The 23,615-nt window shown below is 38.6% G+C and overlaps 3 protein-coding genes across 4 annotated transcripts; all 3 read left to right on the top strand.

Annotated features, from left to right (window-relative positions):
* The first annotated feature begins 529 nt into the window (after positions 1–529).
* On the top strand, positions 530–6,113 carry ELF6 (Zinc finger (C2H2 type) family protein / transcription factor jumonji (jmj) family protein). Its single transcript, XM_048127341.2, has 7 exons — positions 530–2,084; positions 2,195–2,273; positions 2,406–2,473; positions 2,606–2,756; positions 3,105–3,634; positions 3,784–4,053; positions 4,151–6,113. Exons 1-7 carry the CDS (start codon positions 929–931, stop codon positions 5,887–5,889), a joined length of 3,993 nt encoding a protein of 1,330 aa, XP_047983298.2. The 5' UTR covers positions 530–928; the 3' UTR covers positions 5,890–6,113.
* Positions 6,114–6,682: 569 nt separating this feature from the next.
* Positions 6,683–7,635, top strand: LOC125202534 (GCN5-related N-acetyltransferase 8-like). The gene has a single exon (XM_048100945.2). It carries the CDS (start codon positions 6,746–6,748, stop codon positions 7,463–7,465), a length of 720 nt encoding a protein of 239 aa, XP_047956902.1. The 5' UTR covers positions 6,683–6,745; the 3' UTR covers positions 7,466–7,635.
* A 1,304-nt stretch (positions 7,636–8,939) lies between these two features.
* EMB1691 (Methyltransferase MT-A70 family protein) lies at positions 8,940–14,701 on the top strand. 2 transcript variants are annotated; one of them, XM_048114494.2, is made up of 8 exons: positions 8,971–9,067; positions 9,236–9,306; positions 9,726–12,362; positions 12,563–12,646; positions 12,787–12,891; positions 13,638–13,746; positions 13,930–14,081; positions 14,207–14,701. In XM_048114494.2, exons 3-8 carry the CDS (start codon positions 9,789–9,791, stop codon positions 14,642–14,644), a joined length of 3,462 nt encoding a protein of 1,153 aa, XP_047970451.2. In that variant the 5' UTR covers positions 8,971–9,067; positions 9,236–9,306; positions 9,726–9,788; the 3' UTR covers positions 14,645–14,701. The 2 variants fall into 2 exon arrangements, with proteins under 2 accessions (XP_047970458.2, XP_047970451.2); XM_048114501.2 differs by lacking the exon at positions 9,236–9,306 and having other exon boundaries at positions 8,940–9,067.
* Positions 14,702–23,615: the final 8,914 nt, after the last annotated feature.

Below are 23,615 nucleotides of genomic sequence, written 5' to 3'. Positions count from 1 at the left end.
TCAGTCACTTTAGTTTTTATAGAGATATTTGAGTCTCTTCAAGTACAACAATAAATAGAATTTGAAAATATACATTGCTAGGGACTCTAAATTATCAAAATCCCTCATATTCATACTCCCATATATTAATCGTAATTACCTAATCCCGAGGGAAATAATCATTATTTGGTGGAAAAAATAGACATAAATGAAGAGTTACTTAAGGCAATGGTATTAAATTCCAAAACGTCATGTACATCAGTACATGTAAATAACTACTACTAATACAAGTTACATTTCAGTACATTGTTCTCCATATTTAATTAATAAAATAAATAAATAAATATAAAATTATCATTTGGATGATAATTGCATGGATTAAATAATTTGCCGCGCCCGTCACCTGTGCTAAAATGCGCGCTAGGCATATGATACTCCCGGTGGGCCCCACTAACAAAAGGTTAAACCTGTACAGCCTAGCAACAGTGAAATACACGTCGCGCTCACGTTAGCCACGGCGCACGCTTAGAATCCCACGGTCTATCTTGCGCACATTAATTTCGCCCAAATTAAAAAACCTAGACCTCTCTCCTCTTCTTTCTCACCCCCACCTCAAAAATTCATGCTCGCGTTGGAACTCCCAACCATTCTCGATTCGGTTGAAGATAGAGGTTTTCCTGTTCTCAATTTTTCACCTTTGAAATCGAATTTATTGTGCTCCATAAATTCTTGTTAATCCTTGGTTGTATGCGGTTAGAGAATTGGTTTATGAAACAAATGTAGTTTTAAATTCAGTTGAAATTGAAGACCTATGATAAAATTTCGGTCGAAAATTGTATCTTTAGTAGTTTCTTCTTGTATATTATAGTGCAGTAGCTTATTTCTTGGTGTTGGAGTGCAAGTGGTGTAAAGATTTCAAAATTGGGGTTATGAGCTTTAGGTTACTGAAATGAAGAATGTTGAAATACCCAAATGGCTTGAGAGGTTGCCTTTGGCGCCTGAATTTTACCCCACTGATACTGAATTTGCCGACCCAATTGCTTACATATCTAAGATAGAGAAAGAGGCTAGTGCTTTTGGCATATGTAAAGTGATTCCTCCATTGCCAAAGCCGTCAAGAAAGTATGTGCTTCATAACTTGAATAAGTCTCTCTCCAAGTGTCCGGAATTGGATGGTAATGTGAGTCTTGTGCGGTCCTCAAAGACAGATGATCATGTTAGGAGTGAATGTGATAGAAAGTCTAGGGCTGTTTTTACCACAAGGCAGCAAGAATTGGGCTGTGAGAAGGGGAAAAAGGTGAAGGAGGGGGTCGGGGATCACGTGCTCAGGGCTCAGAAGCAGGTCTGGCAGAGTGGGGAAGTTTATACGCTTGAGCAGTTTGAGGCGAAGGCCAAGGCTTTCGCTAAGAGCACGCTTGGGGTTGTGAAAGATGTCAATCCCTTAGTTATCGAGACCTTGTTCTGGAAAGCTGCTTCGGAGAAGCCTATATATGTGGAATATGCGAATGATGTGCCCGGCTCCGGGTTTAGTGAGCCTGAGGGGCTGTTGCGTTACTTTGACAGACGCAGAAAGAGGAGGAAGACGAGGAAGAGGAACTCGTTTGACAGGAATAATTTAGGTAGTTCTGACAGCAAGAATGATCAAGTAGAAACAGTGAATAGTGTTAGCAATGATAATGATTTGGGCATCCAGAACAATCCTAGTTCCCATACAGAGACTGTGCTGAATTGTCTACCTTCACAGCCTACACGTGATGATGCTTCCTTTTCTGGCCGGAAAGATTCTCAAGATAGGAGCGAAATGGAAGGCACTTCTGGGTGGAAGCTTTCAAATAGTCCTTGGAATTTACAAGTCATGGCTAGGTCAGCAGGATCGCTAACTCGTTTCATGCCAGATGATATCCCTGGTGTGACGTCTCCCATGGTTTATATTGGGATGTTGTTCAGTTGGTTTGCTTGGCATGTGGAAGATCACGAGCTTCACAGCTTGAATTTCCTGCACGTGGGCTCCCCCAAAACTTGGTATGCTGTACCAGGAGATGATGCTTTCAACTTTGAGGAAGCTATTCGTCTTCGTGCCTATGGAGGAAATCCTGATCGGTTAGGTATGTACATGTTTGTTACTGAAGATATCATATTGCCGCTATCATTCTAGTCCTTGATTCATGTGAAGTGTGAACATATGACACTCAGACGTAATTTACTGTGGTTTCAGTTGCACTATCTCACTTGGGGGAAAAGACTACTGTTTTGTCTCCTGAAGCTATTGTTGCATCTGGCATCCCATGTTGCAGGTTGGTGGTTTTTGTGTAAAAATTAGACTATTCTTCTAATGACTGGTGGACTTACTCACTTGCGAGCTAATTTTTGTGATGCATGTGTTTTCCAGCTATATAAATCTGATTTGCAAATTGTCGTTGTCTTAGGCTCGTACAGTATCCTGGTGAATTTGTTGTGACTTTTCCAAGAGCTTACCACATAGGATTCAGTCACGGTAATTATTCTTTTGCTTCATAAGTTGAAATGCTTATGTTTTCTCTTGGTGAGCAAAGTCGCACGATTTTGCAGAATGCAACTTGTCTGCAAGTAGCATATCCTGATCATTGCGTTGGCAATTCAAACTTAGGTTTCAATTGTGGAGAAGCTGCTAATTTCGGAACTGCTAAGTGGCTTGCAATAGCTAAAGAAGCTGCTGTTCGCAGAGCTGCCATGAATTACCTTCCTATGCTTTCTCATCAGCAACTGTTGTACTTGTTAACCATGTCTTTCATTTCAAGGTAAGCATAGCCACCTTCATTGGACTTCAGTTATAAGGGTATTAGGTTGGCATTCATGAAGTTGTTTGCCGCAATTCTTATACCAAGAACTCGACTCGGGACTTGTTTATTTTTAGATTTGATTTCTCTCTCCTCCTCTGTAGCTGTTACCTCACTTTCATGATAAGTAGTCCCATCTTGTCTGTCTGCCGTTGTTTGACTTTTTGTTAGTAGAAAATGGAAATATCGGCTGTATTAGCACCCATACACGTGACGTCTCATACTTATTCACTTGACATTGCATCAATTGATGTTTTCTAGATTAATGATTACCACAATCTTGATTGGATGGATCTGACTGAATTACAGAATACCGAGATCCTTATTGCCTGGGGTACGAAGCTCACGTTCGAGAGATCGTTTGAAGGAAGAAAGAGAATTGTCTGTAAAGAGAGCATTTATAGAAGATGTCTTGTGTGAAAACAATCGGGTGGCTATTCTTCTTCAAAGAAATTCCTACTACCACGCAGTTCTGTGGGATGTTGATTCACTTCCATCTTCGAGTAAAGTATCTGAACTCTGCCATGACACAGATGCTTCTGTGTTGACATCAGTGGGGGAGAATTCTCCTGCAAAAAATGACAGTGCACATGATGTCAATGAGCTGAGCAAGTATATAAGTTCTGTTGGTTATGATCTTGATGATGATGACTTGTCATACGACTTTCAAATAGAATCAGGGACTTTACCTTGTGTTGCTTGTGGCATCCTTGGTTTTCCATTTATGGCAGTCGTGCAACCATCTGACATAGCATCGGTTGATCTTCTGCGTGTGGATCCTGTTGCTGTTCCTGTGGAATCTGCTCGTACCTGTAATGTGGTGGAAGGTTCTTCTGAAGGTTAGATCCCAATATCACTTTTTTTTCTCGATCATTTTCTTGGTTCTCATTCAATATAAATTCTGCGAATCTGCTTAATAATGAGAAATGCTGCGTGCAATGACTTTCATGCAGACGGACCTACTCTAACTGATCTTTTCTATTACTAGATGCGAAGATGAAATCTAAGTTGAGCAAAAAGGATCTCCACTATGTTGCTGAAACATCTTTAGCTGCCAAAAAATGTCGGCCCCTGGCCCATGACCACTCCCCATCTTCAAATCATGACACTGTTTCTCCGGATGTTAAGATAGACATGGGTTGGGACATATCTAATGTATCTCGAAAACCAAGGATATTTTGTCTAGAGCACGCGATTGAAATTGAAAAATTGTTGAGTTCGAGAGGCGGAGCAAATGTTCTTGTGATTTGTCATTCAGGTAAATACACTCTTTGGTTTATGTATAATCTCCTTTGCCTCCATGTTCGTTGCTGGTTCGTTCTAGTTGATTAACTTCTCTATATTGTTTTGTTTAGACTTTCAGAAAATAAAGGCCCATGCTGCAGCCATTGCAGAGGAGATAGCTGTTCCTTTTAGTTATACAGAGACGCAACTGGGTAATGCTTCTCCCGAAGATCTGAAGCTGATCGATATTGCTATTGATAGAGAAGAAAAAGTCACCCGTGTAGAAGACTGGACGTCGTTGTTGAATATCAATCTACAGCATTGTGTGAAGATGAAGAAGAGTTCTCCATCTGTGAATGTTCAGCATTTACTGAGCTTGGGCGGATTGTTTCACAATGCAGCCCCTGTTTCAGATGCTTCCCGCACAAAGTGGCTGTCGAGAAAATTACGTTCAAAGCGCCATCAGAAACGTCTCTTGCAGAGTAAACCCTTCCCCAGCTTTGAAGCTGCCAAGGAGGATATGAATGGGAAAAGCGAACAACAAACGGCTAAGAAAGATGAAAAGCTTATCCAATATTCGAGGAAGCGATGCAAGGTCGGTGTTTCTGTAGAAAACATAGCAGGAGAAACGGCCTCAGGGCTGACTGTATTACCTTCTCATGGAGCGTCCGAGTTTCATGGTGAGCACTGGATGGCTTCATCCTTTGAATCTCACTCTGCCAACTCCACTGTTGCCTCCACTCCAGTTGAGAATGCTTCGGAAAAATCTGGTGATTCGTGTCATGACATCAAGGCGGCCGATGGTGGCAGCCAGGAAAGTGAGAGGTGCAATTCCGAGACTGTTGGCTCGACTACGGATAAAAATGGGATTGATGATGTTGCAGGAGATGAAATTCCGAGAGAGGAAGACACTGTTGATGAAGCCGCTCTGCCAAGCGAAGCTTGTGATCGGCTGGCGGATAATGACTGTGCGGTGCCGGATAATGTTCAGTCTGATGGATGTTGTGAGATTGAAGAAACTTCTAGACACGACGACTGTTCAAACGCTTCAGACGAAGAGCAGGTTGAAACAGCGTCTGATCAACTTGCCACAGAGAATGAGGTACCGAATTCCTCAAGCTCTGAAGGACAGCGGTCTGTACAGACAGACGAAGATGATGATGACAATCAAGAGAGAGTTATTTCGACTCCTGAAAATTGTGAAGGTGAGACTAATGAAGCCAGCAAGCCCATCGCTGAGCTGGAGGATAACAGTGTCGATGATCCCAAAACAGAAGCCGGAAGCAAAAGGAAAAGGAAAAGAGAACTCCTCGGCCTGCAATTAGATGATCACGTCCATTTCAGCGGCTTTACCAGAAGCCCGTGCGAGGGGTTGAGACCTCGGGCAAGAGAAAATCCATCAACTCGTGTTACTGACAACAGGGAACCAGATGAGGAAGCACCAGCAGTGAAGAAGTCGAGGAAGGCTGCAGATCAGCCCGTCCCTCGCAAGGAGAAGAAAGGAAACGCAAAGGGACGTCATCAGTGTGAGTTAGACGGCTGCACAATGAAGTTCCGGACAAAGGCTGAGCTACTCCTGCACAAAGGAAACCAGTGCCCGGTCGAGGGGTGCAGGAAGAAATTCAACTCCCACAAATACGCCATACTGCACCAGCGCGTCCACGACGATGATAGGCCTCTGAAATGTCCTTGGGACGGCTGCACAATGTCGTTCAAGTGGGCCTGGGCAAGAACTGAGCATCTACGCGTGCACACGGGAGAGAGGCCATATGTCTGCAAAATCAAGGGATGTGGTCTCACCTTCAGATTTGTATCAGATTTCAGCCGGCATAGAAGAAAAACCGGACATTATGTAAGCCCACCAGCGTAGGTGTTCGTCTCTCTCCTTTTACGCGTTATCAATGCAGTTTTCTTGGGCTAAGGAGCTCAAGAATGGTGTAAGGTATGATCCATTCTGGTAATAGCTTAGGTTAGGGAAGATGAAACTGTTGAAAGTAGGCCATTTTTATGTGTTGTTGAACCTTCTGTTATTTTGTCTGTGCAATGCAAAAACATTGAAATTCTTAATTGTAATGATAATTGCAATTTTTTTTATTGACCGATTATTTAACTCACATTTTTATCCCTATATATGGTAAAATTTATAGGGCAAAATGTTTGTAAACTCATGAACTTTTAACATAGTTTGGTTTTTTTCCGTGAACTTTAAATGTTGCATGAAAAGGTATGAACTTTATCGGATTATGTAAATTTCCCATCGACCTGACCCGATAGATTTCCGAAACAAACTTATCCTACGTGGCACGCCAGAGGTGTGATTTGACAAATGACAAATTTAGGATTCAATTCGAATTGATGAATTAGTGCTACTTTTATACTGAATTTGGTTGTATTTTTTCATTTGTGGTACTTGTACGTGTGTGATAAGTTCGAGGTTGATGATTGCAAGATAGAAAAAAACAATCAGAACTAGTGGAGTTACCAAGTCATACCTCCGGCTCGTCACGTAGGATAAATTTATATCGAAAATTTATCGAATCGGGTCGGATGAGAAATTTATACAGTCCAGTAAAATTTGTAACTCGTCAATAGATATAAGTTTGATTTTTCAATTGCATAGTGCTTAATTGCTTTCTTTTTTTCCCTTTATAAACCCTCACTCACCAACTACAAATCTCTATCATCTCTCTCACTCAATCAAGAACCTTCTCAAAACCTCCACAAAAATGGCAGCTGCAGCTCCACCGCCGCCTCCATCCGAAGCTCACATCTTCCTCCCAGAAACCACCCCTCCAGGCGACACTCTCTTCACCCGCATCCGCCTCGCCACCGCTGCCGACGTCCCCCACATTCACAAGCTCATCCACCAAATGGCCGTCTTCGAGCGCCTCACCCACCTCTGCGAAGCCACCCCTGAGTCCCTCTCCGCCACGCTCTTCCCCCCCTCCGCCCCTCCCCCCTTCACCTCCTTCACCGTCCTCATGCTCGAGCTCTCCCCCGCCCCCTTCGCTCCCCCCGCCGCCGCAGATCCCCATTTCACCCCGATCCTCAAGCCCGTCCACCTCGATCTCCCAATCGACGATTCCGATCGGGCTGATTTCACTAGCAACGCCCCGGATGTTCTAGTGCACGACGTTGTAATTGGGGGATTCGTGCTGTTTTTCCCCAATTACTCGACGTTTTTGGCGAAGCCAGGGTTTTACATCGAGGATATTTTCGTGAGGGAGTGCTACCGCCGGAAGGGGCTGGGGCGGCTGCTGCTGACGGCGGTGGCGGCGCAGGCGGCGAAGATGGGGTACGGGAGGGTGGAGTGGGTGGTTCTCGATTGGAATGTGAATGCGATTAGGTTTTACGAGCAGATGGGGGCGAAGATTTTGCCGGAGTGGAGGATTTGCCGCCTCACCGGCGACGAGCTTCAGGCATTTGGGCGTATCAACCTAGGTTGATACGACGGCGTTTTGGAGTTGGGGATTAATAAATTGCTGTGTTAATTTTGAGCTTTGTTAAACTCTAATGTTGTAGCTGTGTTATTGAATTTTGTACTTTGCTTTTGATTTGAGTGTTGAAATTGCTCTTTTGTTGATGAAAATTAGTAAATTACTGCTGTTTTGAGCTATGTTTGGAGATTAGAAATAAGTGCATCTTAGTTGGTGAGACGCTAAGTCGGACCCTAAATCAATGCTGAGGGCTCGAGTCATCTCATGCTGCGTGCTCGTTTGAGCTATGTTTGGAGCTTATGGCTAAGTGTGTCTTACCAACTAAGGCGCCAAGTCGAACATTAAATCAATAGTCAAGGGTTTGAGTGCGCGTGTGTTTGGAGTTGTGTCTTGGTTTGAGCTATGTTCGAAGCTTATAGCTAAGTGCTGTGTCTCACCTTAGTCGAACCCTAAGGCCATGTTTGGTAGGGATAATAACTCATCTAGGGATGGAAATTAATAGTTGAGGGTTCGAGTTATCTTATGGTGCGTGTGATTGAAATTGTGTGCTGGTTTGAGCTATGTTTGGAGCTTGCAACTAAGTTGTTCTTGCCAACTAAGATGATCCTCTCAAACCAATAGTCGAGGATTCGAGTCATCTTAGAGTGAATTCGGTGTTTCGAGTTGGTTGCTGGTTTGAGCTATGTTTGGAGCTTTTGATGAAATTTTATCTACCTACTATATAGTAAGGAGCTTTTGATGAAATTTTATCTACCTACTATAGTCAGGATGAATGTTGTAACTTAGTCTTGGTCATGCTCTTAAAATTGTGTATGTGAGATAAAATGTAATGTACTTTTATTTGTAAAACTTAGTTGGTAAGACATCTTATTTTCAATCAACAAATTGATGATTCGAGTGTTTATATTAAAAAAACAAAACATTTAATTGATATTGAGCAAACAAACATTTAATTGATAAGATGATTTTCATATAGCTTACAAATTGAAAAATCAAACATTTAATTGTTAGCCGCTAATAAACAGACCGGTGAATTGTAATTGAAAAAATATAGATATTGGAAATATTCTTGTTTTACTAATTTTATTTCCAATTTTAAATAAAGAATTGGGCCTATACACATTTTCTTTAGCTTAATAAGAAAATGACTTTACCCTAATATGAAATGTAACTTTTCCATCTTCTAATCAAACATAAGCGTTCTAATTTTGATTTGCACCTCATAACGTAATTTCACATTATTGAGATTCATTGCAACCATAATTCAAGCACTAAACCATTGAAAAATCAAGTTTCAATAAGAAAATGAAAATTTGAATTTTTTTATAAAATTGATTCAAATATTCATAATATAACGAGATATTCCATGTAATTTATTAAATAATGGTAGTAATTTTATTATACGTGAAATTAAAAAAATAGGCCAACTTATTAATATAAACAATAAATTGTTTAATATTTTTGTATAAAAAATAAATCGTCTAATTTGATAAGCCCTCTCCAAAAACCTAAGTGCTTCAAACCCGCTTTCTTCCCTCTGCGATTTCATCTACTACGACGACGTTTTCCCCTCAGCCACCAACAGCGGAGCCGCCGCCGCTGCTGCTTCGGGTGAGTGGAACTTTGAATTCCAGCATTGGCTATTGATTTCTCTATTCTCCATTTTATTTTTTGCTTTTGAGATAGATGAATCCGTTTTGATTAATTCGTATTGGGCGATTTTGATTGCCCTGCGATTTCTGAATTTGAGTTGGCCTGAATTTGTTTACATTCTTGTAGTTCGGTTTCTCTACCTGAGATTGTGAGTTTTAGTCGATGGTGGAGTTTGGGGGTGTCCGTATTTGAGAAAGGTTGGATTTTTGTTATTTGTCCATTTCCAGCTTGAAAGCATCGAATATCTAGGGTTTCTGAGATATGTTTTTCTGAATCTGTGCATCTCTTGCTTAAATTGTCAAGAAGTAAGAACTGCAGAGTTATTTATAGGAAGTGTGTTTTGATATTTCTTGCAACTATATTGTAAATTAGGGGAGTTTGTTTTCTATTGAATAAACATGGCAAGATCCGGATTTTGGGACCTGATGCTATGTGAAATGCTTTGCTTTGTTGATTTCTTCGCTCAAAGAACATATTTTTGGGAGAAGCAGTGCTCTAGATACTATTTAATGGAAATTTTGATTTATGAATTTGGAATCTCTTTTTTAGTTTGTGATTATTTCATTTGTCCTGATACATTGTTTCGTCATTTTCCTTCCTTGTTGATTGAATTTAGGATGCTGCACTGATTACGCCTACCTGAGTATTGTCCTATTGAAAGAGGAGATAAATTTTTGTTATGGGATCTCCTGAACGTGTTAGGAGTTCTAAGAAACGGGAAATTGAGGAGGATATAGAGGTGAACATTGATATTGTGAGGGATGATGATGAATGGGTTGGTGATGAGAAGAGGAGGCAACGGTTAAGCAAGTCTAGGCAACAGGGGAGTGGTGATGATGTTGATGGCTTAGATGGGAGTGGGAAAAGAAGAAGTACATCGGAGAGACATGAGAGTCGGAAGAGGGTGGGCAGTTCAAGCAGAGGTGATAGTGATCAGGATGACTATGGAAGCAGAAGAGAGTCACGGTCTAAGCAGTTGAAGAAGAAACAAGAAGAGAGTACACTGGATGTGTTAAGCTCCTGGTACGAAGATAATGATGCAGAAAATAAGCTTGATGGTGGGGAAAAACCTGGGGGTGGAGGACACAGTAGAACTGAAGAAAGTGACAGAAAAAAATCTTCTTCCAAGTACCCAGAACAGGACACTGATATGGAGAAGGTGCCAGATAGAGATATGGTCAAAAAAGATGTGGGGCGAGAGAAGCCACATGGTGTTGCTGAGCATGGCAGAAGTCATCGCAGGAGATGGGATGAGCCTGATGACACTGGTAGAGCATACGACTATGGAGACAAGTCTGATGCAAGAAGTAGCAAACCTTCTGATGTTAAACTGGACAGTGCAAATGAAAGAGAGAGAAGTGATCCTTTGCAAATTGAATCAAACGATATCCAAAGCAAGGGCTCTGAACCAGTTAATGAGAAAGGTATAAGGTCCAATGACAGAGAGGAGAGACGAGTTGATTCAGAAAGGAAAACTAGAGGAAGGTCTGAATTTCCTGAAGAAGACAATAGGGGAAGTTTGGCACGTGATGATGCATCAAACAAAGAAAGATCTCAGGAGCATAGACAACAAAGAAATCCCACTAGAGATGTTGCTGACAGCTATGGGAGATCTTCTAATCCTGAGGAAGATGCAGGTGCATGGGGGAGAGACAAAAGCAGAAGAGATGTAGATAACAGCACATCCAGAGTGCCTGAGAAGAGTGGAAGACGTCAATTTGACACAGATAATTCTGAGATGGACTATGAAAGAAGCACTCCAGCTAGGAGGAAGGATTCGGGAAAAGATGGCTCATACGATGATAGATCAAAAGGAAGAGATGATAGTTGGAGTGAGAGAAGTTGGGACCGGGAAAATGCTAAAGATGCTTGGAAAAGAAAGCATGACAAGGAGGCAAGAGATAATGACCCAGCCCCTGATGGCATCAGGGACTGGGAGTTGCCCCGGCGTGGCCGTGATAGGGTTGATGGTCGCTCTGGTGGCAGAAAAGATGGAAGCAGAACTGAAGCTGTGAAAACCTCTTCAAAGTATGGAATATCAAATGAAAATTATGATGTCATTGAAATCCAAACCAAGCCATTTGATTATGGAAGAGAAGATTCTAGATCCAGAAATAGTGACGTTATTCAGGAAGGGGAGGAATTTGCTTATTCAAGGGAGGAGAGATCACGAAGCGTACAAGGATCTGCACAATCTGGTGAAGATACTAAAGACAGAGTCCTAGATGGTGATCTTGCAATGCAGGACCAGAATTCATGGAGGGATGACAATGACTTTCAGGGAGAAAAATCTAGAGGTCAGAAACCTATTGCGTCCAACCGCGGTGCTGGTGCCCAAAGTTCCAGTGGTGGCTCTTTAGCTCTACCTGGGGGTCAGGATCCTGGTTCGTATGGTAGATCTCCCTCTCAAGGTAACAGGGGAAACAGAATGGGGAGACCAGGACGGGGTAGACCTTCTGGAAGAGACAACCAGCAAGGCGGTATTCCAGTGCCATTATCTGGATCGACTTTTGGTCCACTTGGACTACCACCTCCTGGGCATATGCAATCTTTGCCCCCTAATATGTCTCCTGCTCCAGGTCCCATTTCTCCTGGAGTCTTTATTCCACCATTTCAAGCTCCCATGTTATGGCCTGGAGCTCGAGGTGTTGATATGAATATGCTTGCTGTTCCACCTGGCCTCCCTCCTGTCCCTCCTAGTCCACTAGGACCTAGATTCTCCCCAAATCTAGGAAATGCTCCAAACGCTGCTATGATGTTTAATCCATCAGGGCCTGGAAGGGGAATGCTTCCTAGTATGTCTGGTCCAAATTTTAATGCAATGTCCCCAGCAGGTCGTGGCCAGCCACAAGACAAAGCATCTGGAGGATGGAATCCACCTAGAATAAATGCTCCTCCTGGAAAAGCTCCGTCTAGAGGAGAGCAAAATGATTACTCTCAGAACTTTGTTGACACTGGTATGCGGCCGCAGAATTTCATCAGAGAGTTAGAGCTCACTAGTGTTGTGGAGGACTATCCAAAGCTTCGGGAGCTTATACAAAAAAAGGATGAAATTGTTTCCAAATCTGCTTCTGCTCCTATGTACTACAAGTGTGACCTGCGGGAGCAAGTGCTTTCTTCAGAATTTTTTGGTACCAAGTTTGATGTAATTCTCGTAGACCCACCATGGGAAGAATATGTCCATCGAGCTCCTGGTGTCACTGACCACACAGATCACTGGACATTTGAAGAAATAATGAACTTGAAGATTGAGGTTAGTTTTATTTGACTCATACCTCTTTATTGTGCAATTTTGTAATGCATGGAAGTTGAAAAAAGGCTCCTGGAATTTGCGTCACTCCTGGAATTTGACTCATACCTATGTAAAATCATTAACCTATTATTGTAATGTATCTCCCTCTTGTCCACTAGGAATAACCTTAACTTTTCCTTTTTTTTCCTATTATTTTGTAGGCAATTGCCGACACTCCATCTTTTATCTTCCTTTGGGTTGGTGATGGTGTCGGGCTGGAGCAAGGACGACAATGTCTGAAGAAGGTAAAGAATTAGAGGCATTGTAACAATGAATTTGCAGTTCTAAATTTCTCATACATCCTGTTTGCTTCCTTTGCCTGTTCCGATTCATTTTCCGATCCAATACACCATTTACTTACATATACTGTTTTTGTTTCATTTAGTGGGGATTTCGTAGATGTGAAGATATATGCTGGGTGAAGACAAATAAAACAAATGCCACACCTGGACTACGCCATGATTCTCATACTCTCTTTCAGCGCTCAAAGGTAATTGGGATAATAGTTTGTTGCAATGCTTAAATCTTAATAGTGGTATCTTGTATTCTTTTAGTGCATACTGCATAATATAGGAAAGCTCAGTAAAGATGGATTGGACATAATAAAGCTCTCTCAGTAGAAATTGCATTTTACACTTGATAGAATACAAAATTATGTTTGAGAAGGCCTACAAGCAGCTTTAAATCCTTGGGCCAGCTGTCCCACCCATTGAGGTGCCTACAAATCAGCGCGGGGAAGTCACTGGGCCCGCCGGTCTTGGTAATTACCAAAAAAAAAAAAGAAAGATGCAGAAGTACAGGATATACCAAAATCCTGTTAAATTTTAAAATGTCAATACCCTGAAGGAAATAGAGATTATGTATTTTTTTTTAACTAATGGTCTTGTTCCTTATGATGTGAATAATCAATCCAATCGAAACTACACACGTTTGGTTAATGTGGATTAAGTATTTCTTAAGCATCAAATGTCTTAAAAATGGGTTATATCTCATTCTTCTAGCTGGCAACAATTTTTTGCTATAAAGTTGCAGCCGCATCAACATGAAGTCTATCTCAATATTTTTTCATATGATTTCATTATCTATTGAGATTACTATTGCAGCTGCACTTGTTTTCTGGGTTAAGTTTCAATGATGCCCCATTTCAATTCCCTTCCATTCATTTGTATGTATCCTGTAGTAAAAGGATGGTGACTTCCATAATACTTCTCTCAACTATTTTTTGTTAATCTGAAGGAGCATTGCTTGATGGGCATAAAGGGGACTGTCCGTCGCAGTACGGATGGCCATATAATCCATGCCAACATCGATACTGATGTGATAATAGCCGAGGAGCCGCCTTACGGTAAGCATGATAGCAACTTGAATGGAAATTTTCTTCAGTAGTTCTTATTAGAAGTTTTTGTCTTGAATTGCCTTCCTAGTTATTCAGTTATTGAATTTGAAATAACATCAAATGGATCCTGCTTCAGTTTCTGTTAGTATCCATACATTTTTTTGTGATTTTTTTCGTACAACGGTATTCTAGGTTCTACTGCAAAACCTGAGGATATGTACCGAATAATTGAGCATTTTGCTCTCGGTCGAAGAAGGCTCGAGCTTTTTGGCGAGGACCATAACATTCGTTCCGGCTGGTTGACAGTTGGCACAGGATTATCCTCTTCAAACTTCAATTCTGAGGTATGCTCCTCGTCACCCCTAAGAACTTTCTTTGCTCTGCTCCTCGAGACTTGTGTGCTGTGTGACAATGTATATTCTTTCTCATATGTTCTGCTTTTCATCTCGTTGCTCGTTGTCATATCCAGGCATATGTGAGGAACTTTGGAGACAAGGACGGGAAGGTTTGGGTAGGAGGGGGCGGGAGAAACCCACCACCGGAGGCGCCCCATCTCGTCCTGACGACACCTGAAATAGAATCCCTCCGGCCCAAGTCACCGATGAAGAACCAGCAGCAGTCAGCTTCCATCTCTCTAACAACAGCGAATTCGAGCTCCAAGAGGCCGACTGGCACTTCGCCTCAGAACCACCAGGCGCCTAATCTGAACCAGGAAGGGTCGAGCTCCAACCTCCCCTCTCCGGCCCCGTGGGCCTCCCCGTTGGAGGCGTTCAAGGGACGAGAAGGCGGCGGCCATCTGCCCTCGGACGAGAGGATGTTCGATATGTATGGGTATAATGCACCATTTGGGCCGCCTGCTGGAGACTTTATTGATTATGAATCTCATAGAGGGATGAATATGTTGTAGCTTGTGCCTTTTCAAAATTTTTGATTCATATTTCAATCTCATAAACTGTTTTTGCTATATCTTCCTCCTCTGTGCTGTTTTTTGGCGTCGATACTATAATAACACACGACATAAATCACAAAATTTGGTATTTATTGCGAGTTTAAAAACTTAGAAACGACATAAATAGTCTTTAAGAGATGTCAATATATTTTGAATAATTGTCAAATCTCGATTTATATATATTTCTATATTTTTCAAGTCATTTCCCCCATTAATTTCCCACTATGAGCTCCAAACAAAATTTATTATTCTTGTATTGTTTAAAAGTAATTATTTTATAAATAAATGTGATTGTTATTATGAATAAAAATTAATTTTGGTTAATAAATAAAAGTAATGATAAAGAGAATCCACCTTTATCTCTAGGCCGTCAATCTATAAATTAAAGGACAGATAAAGCAGTTTGATATATAATCCCATATAATCTCTTGTTATCCCAATTGTATATATGTAATGATTGTTCATTCATCTCTTCATGTCATGACAATATGTAGATAAAAAGGAAAATTGCCAGAAAAAATCACTAAATTTAGTTGATTTCTGGTCAATTTCAAATTTTAAAAAATTACTAGTTATTCTATTCGATCCTTATCAAATGTCTCATATTTAACTGACTTGAGCTTTAAGAAATTATTTAATTTTGTGAAGAAAAGTGGATGAAAAGTTAGTAGATTATGAGTACTACATTTATATGAATCAGTTTAATAAAATATGAGTGAGATTAGTTAGTATAATATGAGATCCATTTACTAAGATTAGTAAAAGTGAAATTAGATATTTATTGAGAACCATCCAAATAAGGAAATATGGAACATTTAATTCGGACCGGAGGGAGTATATTATAACTTCGATATTTCTTCACAACTTTAAAAAATGATTGATTATATTATAACTTCGATATTTCAATAAAAATTTTCAACACATTATATATTTGAATATATAGATGTAGCGCGTACGTGTGAAATTTAAAGATGCGACTGAGTAGGTGTTTTGAACTTAAATCATCTCGAACCACACACAAAAAATTCGTTTTGGTGTAGAAATTTTCTTCAACCATACACCAAATCCAAACTCACATCAAATATGGCGCTACTGCAAAAATGTTGTGAAATATAAAAAATAGCGTAAAATTTAAATCTGATGTAAATGGCTAGAGTAAAACTATTTGTGATGTAACATACACTAAAAAATAAATTTAATTAAGTCTAAATAATTAGAGTTGACCTTAGTCCGTTTGACATAAATAAAAAAATACACCAAACACCACTCATCAATTAATGCAGGCTGTTTGCTATAAACTAAAAAATACACCAAACACTGCTCATCAATTAATGCAAGTTCATAGACTTAGATCTATAAATATAATCACTTCAAAAATAAAAAAAACACCACACACCACCAAAGAAAACACCATGATTAAATGCATGAGCTTATTTCTTCTCATTTCTTCATCAATTTTGCTCAAAGCAACAGCGTCAGAACCTGATTGCTTTGTTAATAAGTATGTTGTTTTTGTTGTCAACAATCTCCCTCCAAATTCTCCACCTCTACAACTGCACTGCTTTTCTAAAGACGATGATTTGGGATATCATAATCTCACCCAAAATGCCGGATATCGATTCGCATTTTGTGAGAAGCCTCTCTCTACTATGTTCGCTTGTAGTTTCCATTGGAACGGAAACAACAAGGGGTTCCATGTTTATGATGCACGTTGGCAGGTTAATCGATGCGTAAGACATGGGATTTGCTATTATGCTGTGAAGAGTGATGCTTTCTACTTCTCAGATAGTTACCCACCGAAGAATTTGAAGTTTTTATGCGATTGGAACCCTAATAGCAAATGTTTGTTATAAATAATTTAGTATTTCAAGAAAATATCATATATCTACAATGTGATATGTTATATTTCAAGTATTTCATCCCATTCGAGGAAATAATAATTAGTTGTTAAATAAAAATGAAACACTGTGAGACAGAGAATACTAAAATATTTTGAATAATTGCCATATTTCTATACGTTGAAACATTATAATATGGTCTAATATAATCTCTAAAGGTTATACATAAATGAAATATTTTAAACTCTTTCAATTAAGTGATCAACTGAGTTAATGAGAATACATTGTCGAATTTTCATCTATAATAATTATAGGACTTAATGTTGTGCAGATACCATTTTGGATACCTCTACTTTGTTATGAGTGAAACATAAGTTATAATTAAATTAGTGACTAGTTTGACCGAACATACAAACGATCGATTTTTTTCTAACATTATCACTTGGAAGACAATTTCTCCAATTTGGAATTAATCAAGCATCATTATTCCAAGTATGCTTTCTGCTCTATTTAACATAAATCGAAATTGGTTCCATCTATATATTATATATTCTCCCGTCGTTCGAACTTCGGAGTGTCTCACTTTTTGTGTATTTTAATTGTGTCCCAAACCCAATCCCACACAAAATATGGCGCTACTGCAAAAATACTGTGAGACAAATACTTGAAAATAGCATAAAATTTAAATTTTGTATAAGCAGTTAAAGTAAAACTACTTTTTGATGTGACAGATACTAAAAAATGAGAAATAGTCATTTAAATCACCAAGTTTGGTCAAAATCTGGTCCTTCCCACAAAGTTTGAAAACCTCTAATTAAATCACGAAGTTTCAATTTTTTCTAGTTTATCCATGGGTCGAATTTTACGTGTAATATTTATTGACGTGGATTGAGATTTCATGATGGGTTGAGATTTAAATCACGAAAAAGATGCATATATAATCCAAAGTGTAACCATAAGGAGTTTGATATTAAAATTGGATTGAGATTTCAAGATGAATTTCAATGTAGAGATGCAAATATTCCACCTAAAATTCGACCAATGAGATAAACTAGAAGATTTGAAACTTCGTGATTTTAAATCGGATTTAAAACACAGTGTGAGACTAGATTTTAATCAAATTTGGTGATTTAAATGACTATTTATCCCACTAAAAAGTGAATTTGAATAGTTGTAGCATGTACTCCCTCGGTTCCATAGCAGTGGAATCATTTTTTCATATTGGTACGTTTCATAGTAGTGAAGTCATTTTTTCTTTTTAGTAAAGGTCAACATATTTCTTCTCATTTACTTTAATATCTCTTACTTTATTCTATTTTCATCTATCTACTTTTTCCTTTCCTACTTAATTCATCCTTTTCCTTAACCCACTCAATACAATTTTTTTAATCTTTGCGCCGAAAAAAAATACCTTCATTACTATAGTGAAACGGAGGGAGTAGATAATTAGAGTTGACCTTAGTCTGTTTGCCATAAATAATAAAAATACACCAAACACCACTCATCAATTAATTCAGGCCCGTTTGTCATAAATTAAAAAGTACACCATACACTGCTCATCAATTAATGCAAGTTTATAGACTTAGATCTATAAATACAATCCCTTCAAAACATAAAAAATACCTCACACCACCAAAGAAAACACCATGATTAAATACATGAGCTTATTTCTTCTCATTGCCTCATCACTTTTGGTCAAAGCAACAGCGTCACAACCTGATTGCTTTCTTGCAAAATATGCTGTTTATGTTGTCAACAATCTCCCTACGAATTCTCCACCTCTACAAATCCATTGTTTTTCTAAAGACGATGATATGGGATATCATAATCTCACCCAAAATGCCGAATATCGATTCGCATTTTGTGAGAAGCCTCTAGTTACTATGTTCGCATGTAGTTTCCATTGGAATGAAAACAACAAGGGGTTCCATGTCTACGACGCACATTGGAGTGATAATCGATGCGTAAAACATGGGGTTTGCTATTATGCTGTGAAGAGTGATGGTTTCTACTTCGCAAACGATTATCCACCGAAGAACTTGAGGTTTTTATGCGATTGGAACCCTAATAACAATTGTTAGGGTGTTCTTGTTCTTGTTATAAATAATTTAGTCTTTCAAGAAAATATCATAAAGACATATGTGATATGTTATATTTCAAGTATCCCATACCATTTGAAGAAATAATAAGATATTTCTAAAGGTTATATACATATATACATTAATGAAAATTTTTAAAACTATCCCGATTAAGTGATCAACTGAGTTAATACGAATACACTGTCGAATGTTCATTTATAATAATCGGGGCAACTGATACAGACCAAACAGGAGAACTCATCCCAAAAGACTAGTATGTTAGGAGAGAGAGCCCATTTAGCCTATATACCCCACACCGGTTGTTCTCACAACCGATGTGGAAATTGAGTCAGTAACATTCGGCCTAGGGCCAACGTCCTCGTTAGTCAAGCCTTGTTCTTTGTCAGGCCACCACTCTGAGTTCTCGTTGCTCACGGCCACGTTGGTCATGGCGGACTCTTTGCCTGGCCACCACTCCGAGTCGGCCCCAAACATACTGTTGGTCAAGGCGAGTTTGTTGCCCGGCCACCGCTTCGAGCCATTTGGGCTCTCAATGAAAGCACCAAGTGATACACACCAAACATGAAAACTCAACCCAAAAGATTAGTCTGTTAGGAGAGATAGCCCATTTAGTCCACATACCCCACACCAATTGTTCTTACAACCAATATTGGAATTGATTCCGTAATAGAAACATAAGTTATAATTAAATTAGTGACTAGTTCGACCGAACATCCAAACGAACGAGTACCAAATTTTTTTTTCTAACAGTATGTAACGCCCCACTTTTTCAAACCCTAATTTTCGGGTTATAAAATTTTTGCATTAAATGCCTTAAATGCTATGATATGTGAATTATTTGATGAGTGATTAATTGCATAAGTGTCTTTGTGACCTAATTGCGTATGAGAATGGAGTTTGAGTTGAATAGTCAACTTGTTGAAATGTTGACGTGGCTATTGAATAGTCAAAGATGTGGAAAATGATGTGGCCGTTGAAAGGTCAATACGTTGAGAAAATGAAGTGAAAGTGAAGAGATGATTGATCTGAATATGTGAATATTTGATGCGGAGAAATATAAAATTTGGGGGAATTATTATTTATTTTCCTAAGGGATGAGTGAGAATTAAATAGGAGCATCATTGAAATATGTGGAATTTTCGGCCCTCATGATTATTGGAGAAGAAATAATATTATTCTTGGATTTAATTATTTGTTTGGGATAATTATCCAAATTAAATCCAAAGTCCAAATACCCTATAAATCCTACATGGAATTTTCGAACCACTACTATGATTTTTCCCATGAGATTTTCGAAAATCTCATTTATTGGAGAAGAGGGAATTATTTTATTATTTGATTCCTTATTTATTCTATTCCATGAATAAATATAAATATGCTAAAATATCCTAGCATATCTTGCCAAATCTAAGTAGATCTTACCATATCCTAATTAAATTAGGATTTGAATTTAATTCTTTGTGGAGAGAAGTAAATTAACGCCACTTCTCCTTTTAATTTGGAGAGTATTTTATTTTATTCTTGCTCCGTGATATATTATTCTGCTCCGTGAAATATTCAAATTAAATCATAGGCTATTTATTTAAGCCTAGATTTTCGAAATCCTCACTCTTCTCAACCAATTTAACGCCACTTCCCCCATATTCTCTACCAAATCTTCCAAATCTTTATTTATTTAATTATTGGGATATTATTATTTGTGACTCTATAAATAGGAGAGAAACCCTAACCCTAGAGATCACAAAACCGGCGCCTCCCACTCTCCATTATTTTCGAAACTTCTCCCCCACTCTCTCCAAATTTTCTTCAAGTTTTCTTCAAGATTTCTTCATCAATTGAGAAGAATTCAAGTGAAATTCAAGAGATTATTGAAGAATCAAGACTAATTCCTTGTTTCTACCGTTCGTTCTTTTGGAAAAGGTACTTTAAATATTGATCTCCTCTTCTTCTACCGATTAATCGGTATTCTTGAATCCACATGCATCTAGAACGAGTGAAAGAGGTTTAATCGGTGAAATTTTGCGATGTATGGATGTGTGTGTGTGTGTGGCCGAGAGTGTGTGAGTGTGCACGCCTCGATAGGCGTGCACAATTGTTGTGTTCGTGTGCGTGTGTTATGTGTGTGGAACACTCATGCGTGTTACGAATTATTGGTGATTTTGGAATGATTATTTGAATAAAAATGGTATGTTAATCATACTTTGATTTTGATTGATGATTTTGAAAATAATCGATGGGAAAGAAAAAAAGGGAAACGTGAGATCATGCATAATATTGAAATCCATGTTTGAAACTGATTTGTGATACGCCTAATTTAAAGGTGATACTTCGCGCTCTCAGCGTGATAAACGAGGAGAAGAGAATACTATCGAGCTAAACCTACGAGGTGGGCTTTCTTTTAAAATAAGGATATTGTCCTAAAATGATATTGATGAGAATGAAAGATGTGTTATCATGCCTTGATTTGTTTTGTCGTGCCTATCCCTCGTGGCTATGCCACTATTGTTATAATCGAATTCGGATCCTTGTAGAGCCGCAAACTCTACTTGGGTTAGTGTACACCAATGTTAGACCGAGAGTCAGCGTACGGGTTGGCCGGTCTAGTGACCTGGATTGCGGCCGCATTCCTTGTCATGTAGAATGAGGATATGGTAAACGTCTATGAGAAAAATGGTTGTGCGACCGTGATATTTGAGAAAGAAGATATTTTGGTGCCTCGGGTCTTTCTAAAGTTAAAACCCCGATGGACACTTGAAAATGGCATGATAATGACTATACTTGTGATAAAACTGTTTTCGGCATGAGCCCATTGAGTATGTTTATCGTACTCAGCCCTGCATGTGTTTTCCTTATGTGCAGGTTGAGTGGTGACGAGCGGGCGGCGGTGTTGAGTAGAGAATAATAAGATGATCTGTTGGTACTTAAGGTGTCGTTGTGTCCTCATACATAGCCTCACTTCTTTCTTGGTCGCTTCCGCTATTTTTTATGAAAACGTATGATCTTTTGTTGGGATAAATACTGTTATTTCGTGGGTATATTTTGGGTATAGAACAATTGGAAATATTTTGGAACCTTTGCTATTTTGGAGCATTTATGATGTTAGTTTTGTGGATTCTCTGCTAAGGCATTATTCTTCTCCTATTTAATTGTTCATTTAATGCTTTGGTCAAATCCCTTTTTAATGAAACCCTAGCCTATGATTCTTTGATGCATTTAAGTCTACCTAGTTAGCGAACGCCGCATTTATTATACCTAAATGGGCGGGTCGTTACACAGTATCACTTGGAAGACAAATTTCTCCTATTCGAAATTAATCAAGCATCATTATTCCAAGTATGCTTTCTGCTTTATGTTTTCAATCGAAATTGGTTCTATCTATATTATATATTCTCCTAGAACTTCGAAGTGTCTTACTTTATGGCGCTACTGCAAAATATTGTAAGACATACTAGAAAATAGCGTGAAATTTAAATTTAGCGTAAATGATTAAAGTAAAACTACCTTTTAAGACATACACTAAAAAAAAGGGAAAATAACCATTTAAATCATCAAGTTTGGTCAATGGTCTATCCCAAAAAGTTTGAAATCCGCTAATTAAATCATGAAGTTTCAATTTTTTCTAGTTTATCCATGAGTCTAATTTTAGGTGGAATCTTTTTTGACGTGGATTGAGATTTAAATCACGAAAAGTATAATCCAAAGGGTAATCATAAGGTGCTTGATCTTAAAGTTGGATTGAGATTTCAAGATGAATATCAATGTAAAGATGCAAATATTCCACCTAAAATTCCACCCATAGCGCCTAAATATAAAAATTGAAACTTCGTAATTCAATTAGCAGATTTTAAACTTTATGGGATGAGCTAGATTTTGACCAAACTTAGTTATTTAAATGGCTATTTACCCCATTAAAATGTGAATTTGAATAGTTGTAGCATGTAGATAATTAGAGTTGACCTTAATCCGTTTGCCATACACCAAACACTACTCAAGTCAATTCCCCATGAATAAAAAATGAGAGATAAACCAAACACTACTCATCAATTAATGCAGGCCGTTTGCCATAAATTAAAAAGTACACCATACACTGCTCATCAATTAATGCAGGTTTATAGACTTAGATCTATAAACACAATCACTTCAAAAATTAAAAAAAAACACCTCACACCATTAAAGATAACACCATGATTAAATACAACTTATTTCTTCTCATTGCTTCATCACTTTTGCTCAAAGCAACAGCGTCACAACCTGATTGCTTTCTTGCAAAATATGCTGTTTATGTTGTCAACAATCTCCCTCCAAATTCTCCACCTCTACAAGTGCATTGCTTATCTAAAGACGATGATATGGGATACCATAATCTCACCCAAAATGCCCAATTTCGATTTGCATTTTGTGAGAAGCCTCTGTTTACTATGTTCACATGTAGTTTCCATTGGAATGGAAACAACAGGGGGTTCCATGTCTACGATGCACGTTGGTATGATAATCGATGCGTAAAACATGGGGTTTGCTATTATGCTGTGAAGAGTGATGGTTTCTACTTCGCAAACAATTATCCACCGAAGAACTTGAGGTTTTTGTGCGATTGGAACCCTAATAGCAAATGTTAGGGTGTTCTTGTTATTGTTATAAATAATTTAGTATTTCAAGAAAATATCATATAGACATATGTGATATGTTATATTTCATATTTCATATTTCATCCCATTTGAGGAAATAATAAGATATTTTAAATTGTTCAATGCAAATTATACCCTACTCACCTTTTTTGTTAGTACTCGTGCTCAACAGAAATGAAACACTGTGAGACATAGAGAATAATAAAATATTTTGAATAACTGCCAAATTTCGATATGTTGAAACATTATAATATGGTCTAATATAATTTCTAGAGGTTATACACTAATGAAATTATTTAAAATATCCCAATTAAGTTGATCAACTTTGTTAATGCGAATACATTGTCGAATTTTCATCTATAATAAT

Source organism: Salvia hispanica, chromosome 2 (genome assembly GCF_029641045.1).
Source record: "Salvia hispanica isolate PSC_SH4W2 chromosome 2, Shi_PSC_v1, whole genome shotgun sequence".
Lineage (NCBI taxonomy): Eukaryota > Viridiplantae > Streptophyta > Magnoliopsida > Lamiales > Lamiaceae > Salvia > Salvia hispanica.
Note: the sequence above shows the minus strand (reverse complement) of the source record. Positions and strands in the feature narration are given on the sequence as shown.

Bases quoted from the DNA above. Each gene is read 5' to 3' on its own strand.
- ELF6 (XM_048127341.2), top strand. From the start codon at position 929: ATGAAGAATGTTGAAATACCCAAATGGCTTGAGAGGTTGCCTTTGGCG. The intron at 2,474-2,605 runs GTAATTATTCTT...ATTCAAACTTAG, and splicing joins CCACATAGGATTCAGTCACG to GTTTCAATTGTGGAGAAGCT. The intron at 2,757-3,104 runs GTAAGCATAGCC...ACTGAATTACAG, and splicing joins ACCATGTCTTTCATTTCAAG to AATACCGAGATCCTTATTGC.
- EMB1691 (XM_048114501.2), top strand. From the start codon at position 9,789: ATGGGATCTCCTGAACGTGTTAGGAGTTCTAAGAAACGGGAAATTGAG. The intron at 13,747-13,929 runs GTAAGCATGATA...ACGGTATTCTAG, and splicing joins AGCCGAGGAGCCGCCTTACG to GTTCTACTGCAAAACCTGAG. The intron at 14,082-14,206 runs GTATGCTCCTCG...TGTCATATCCAG, and splicing joins CTTCAAACTTCAATTCTGAG to GCATATGTGAGGAACTTTGG.
- LOC125202534 (XM_048100945.2), top strand. From the start codon at position 6,746: ATGGCAGCTGCAGCTCCACCGCCGCCTCCATCCGAAGCTCACATCTTC.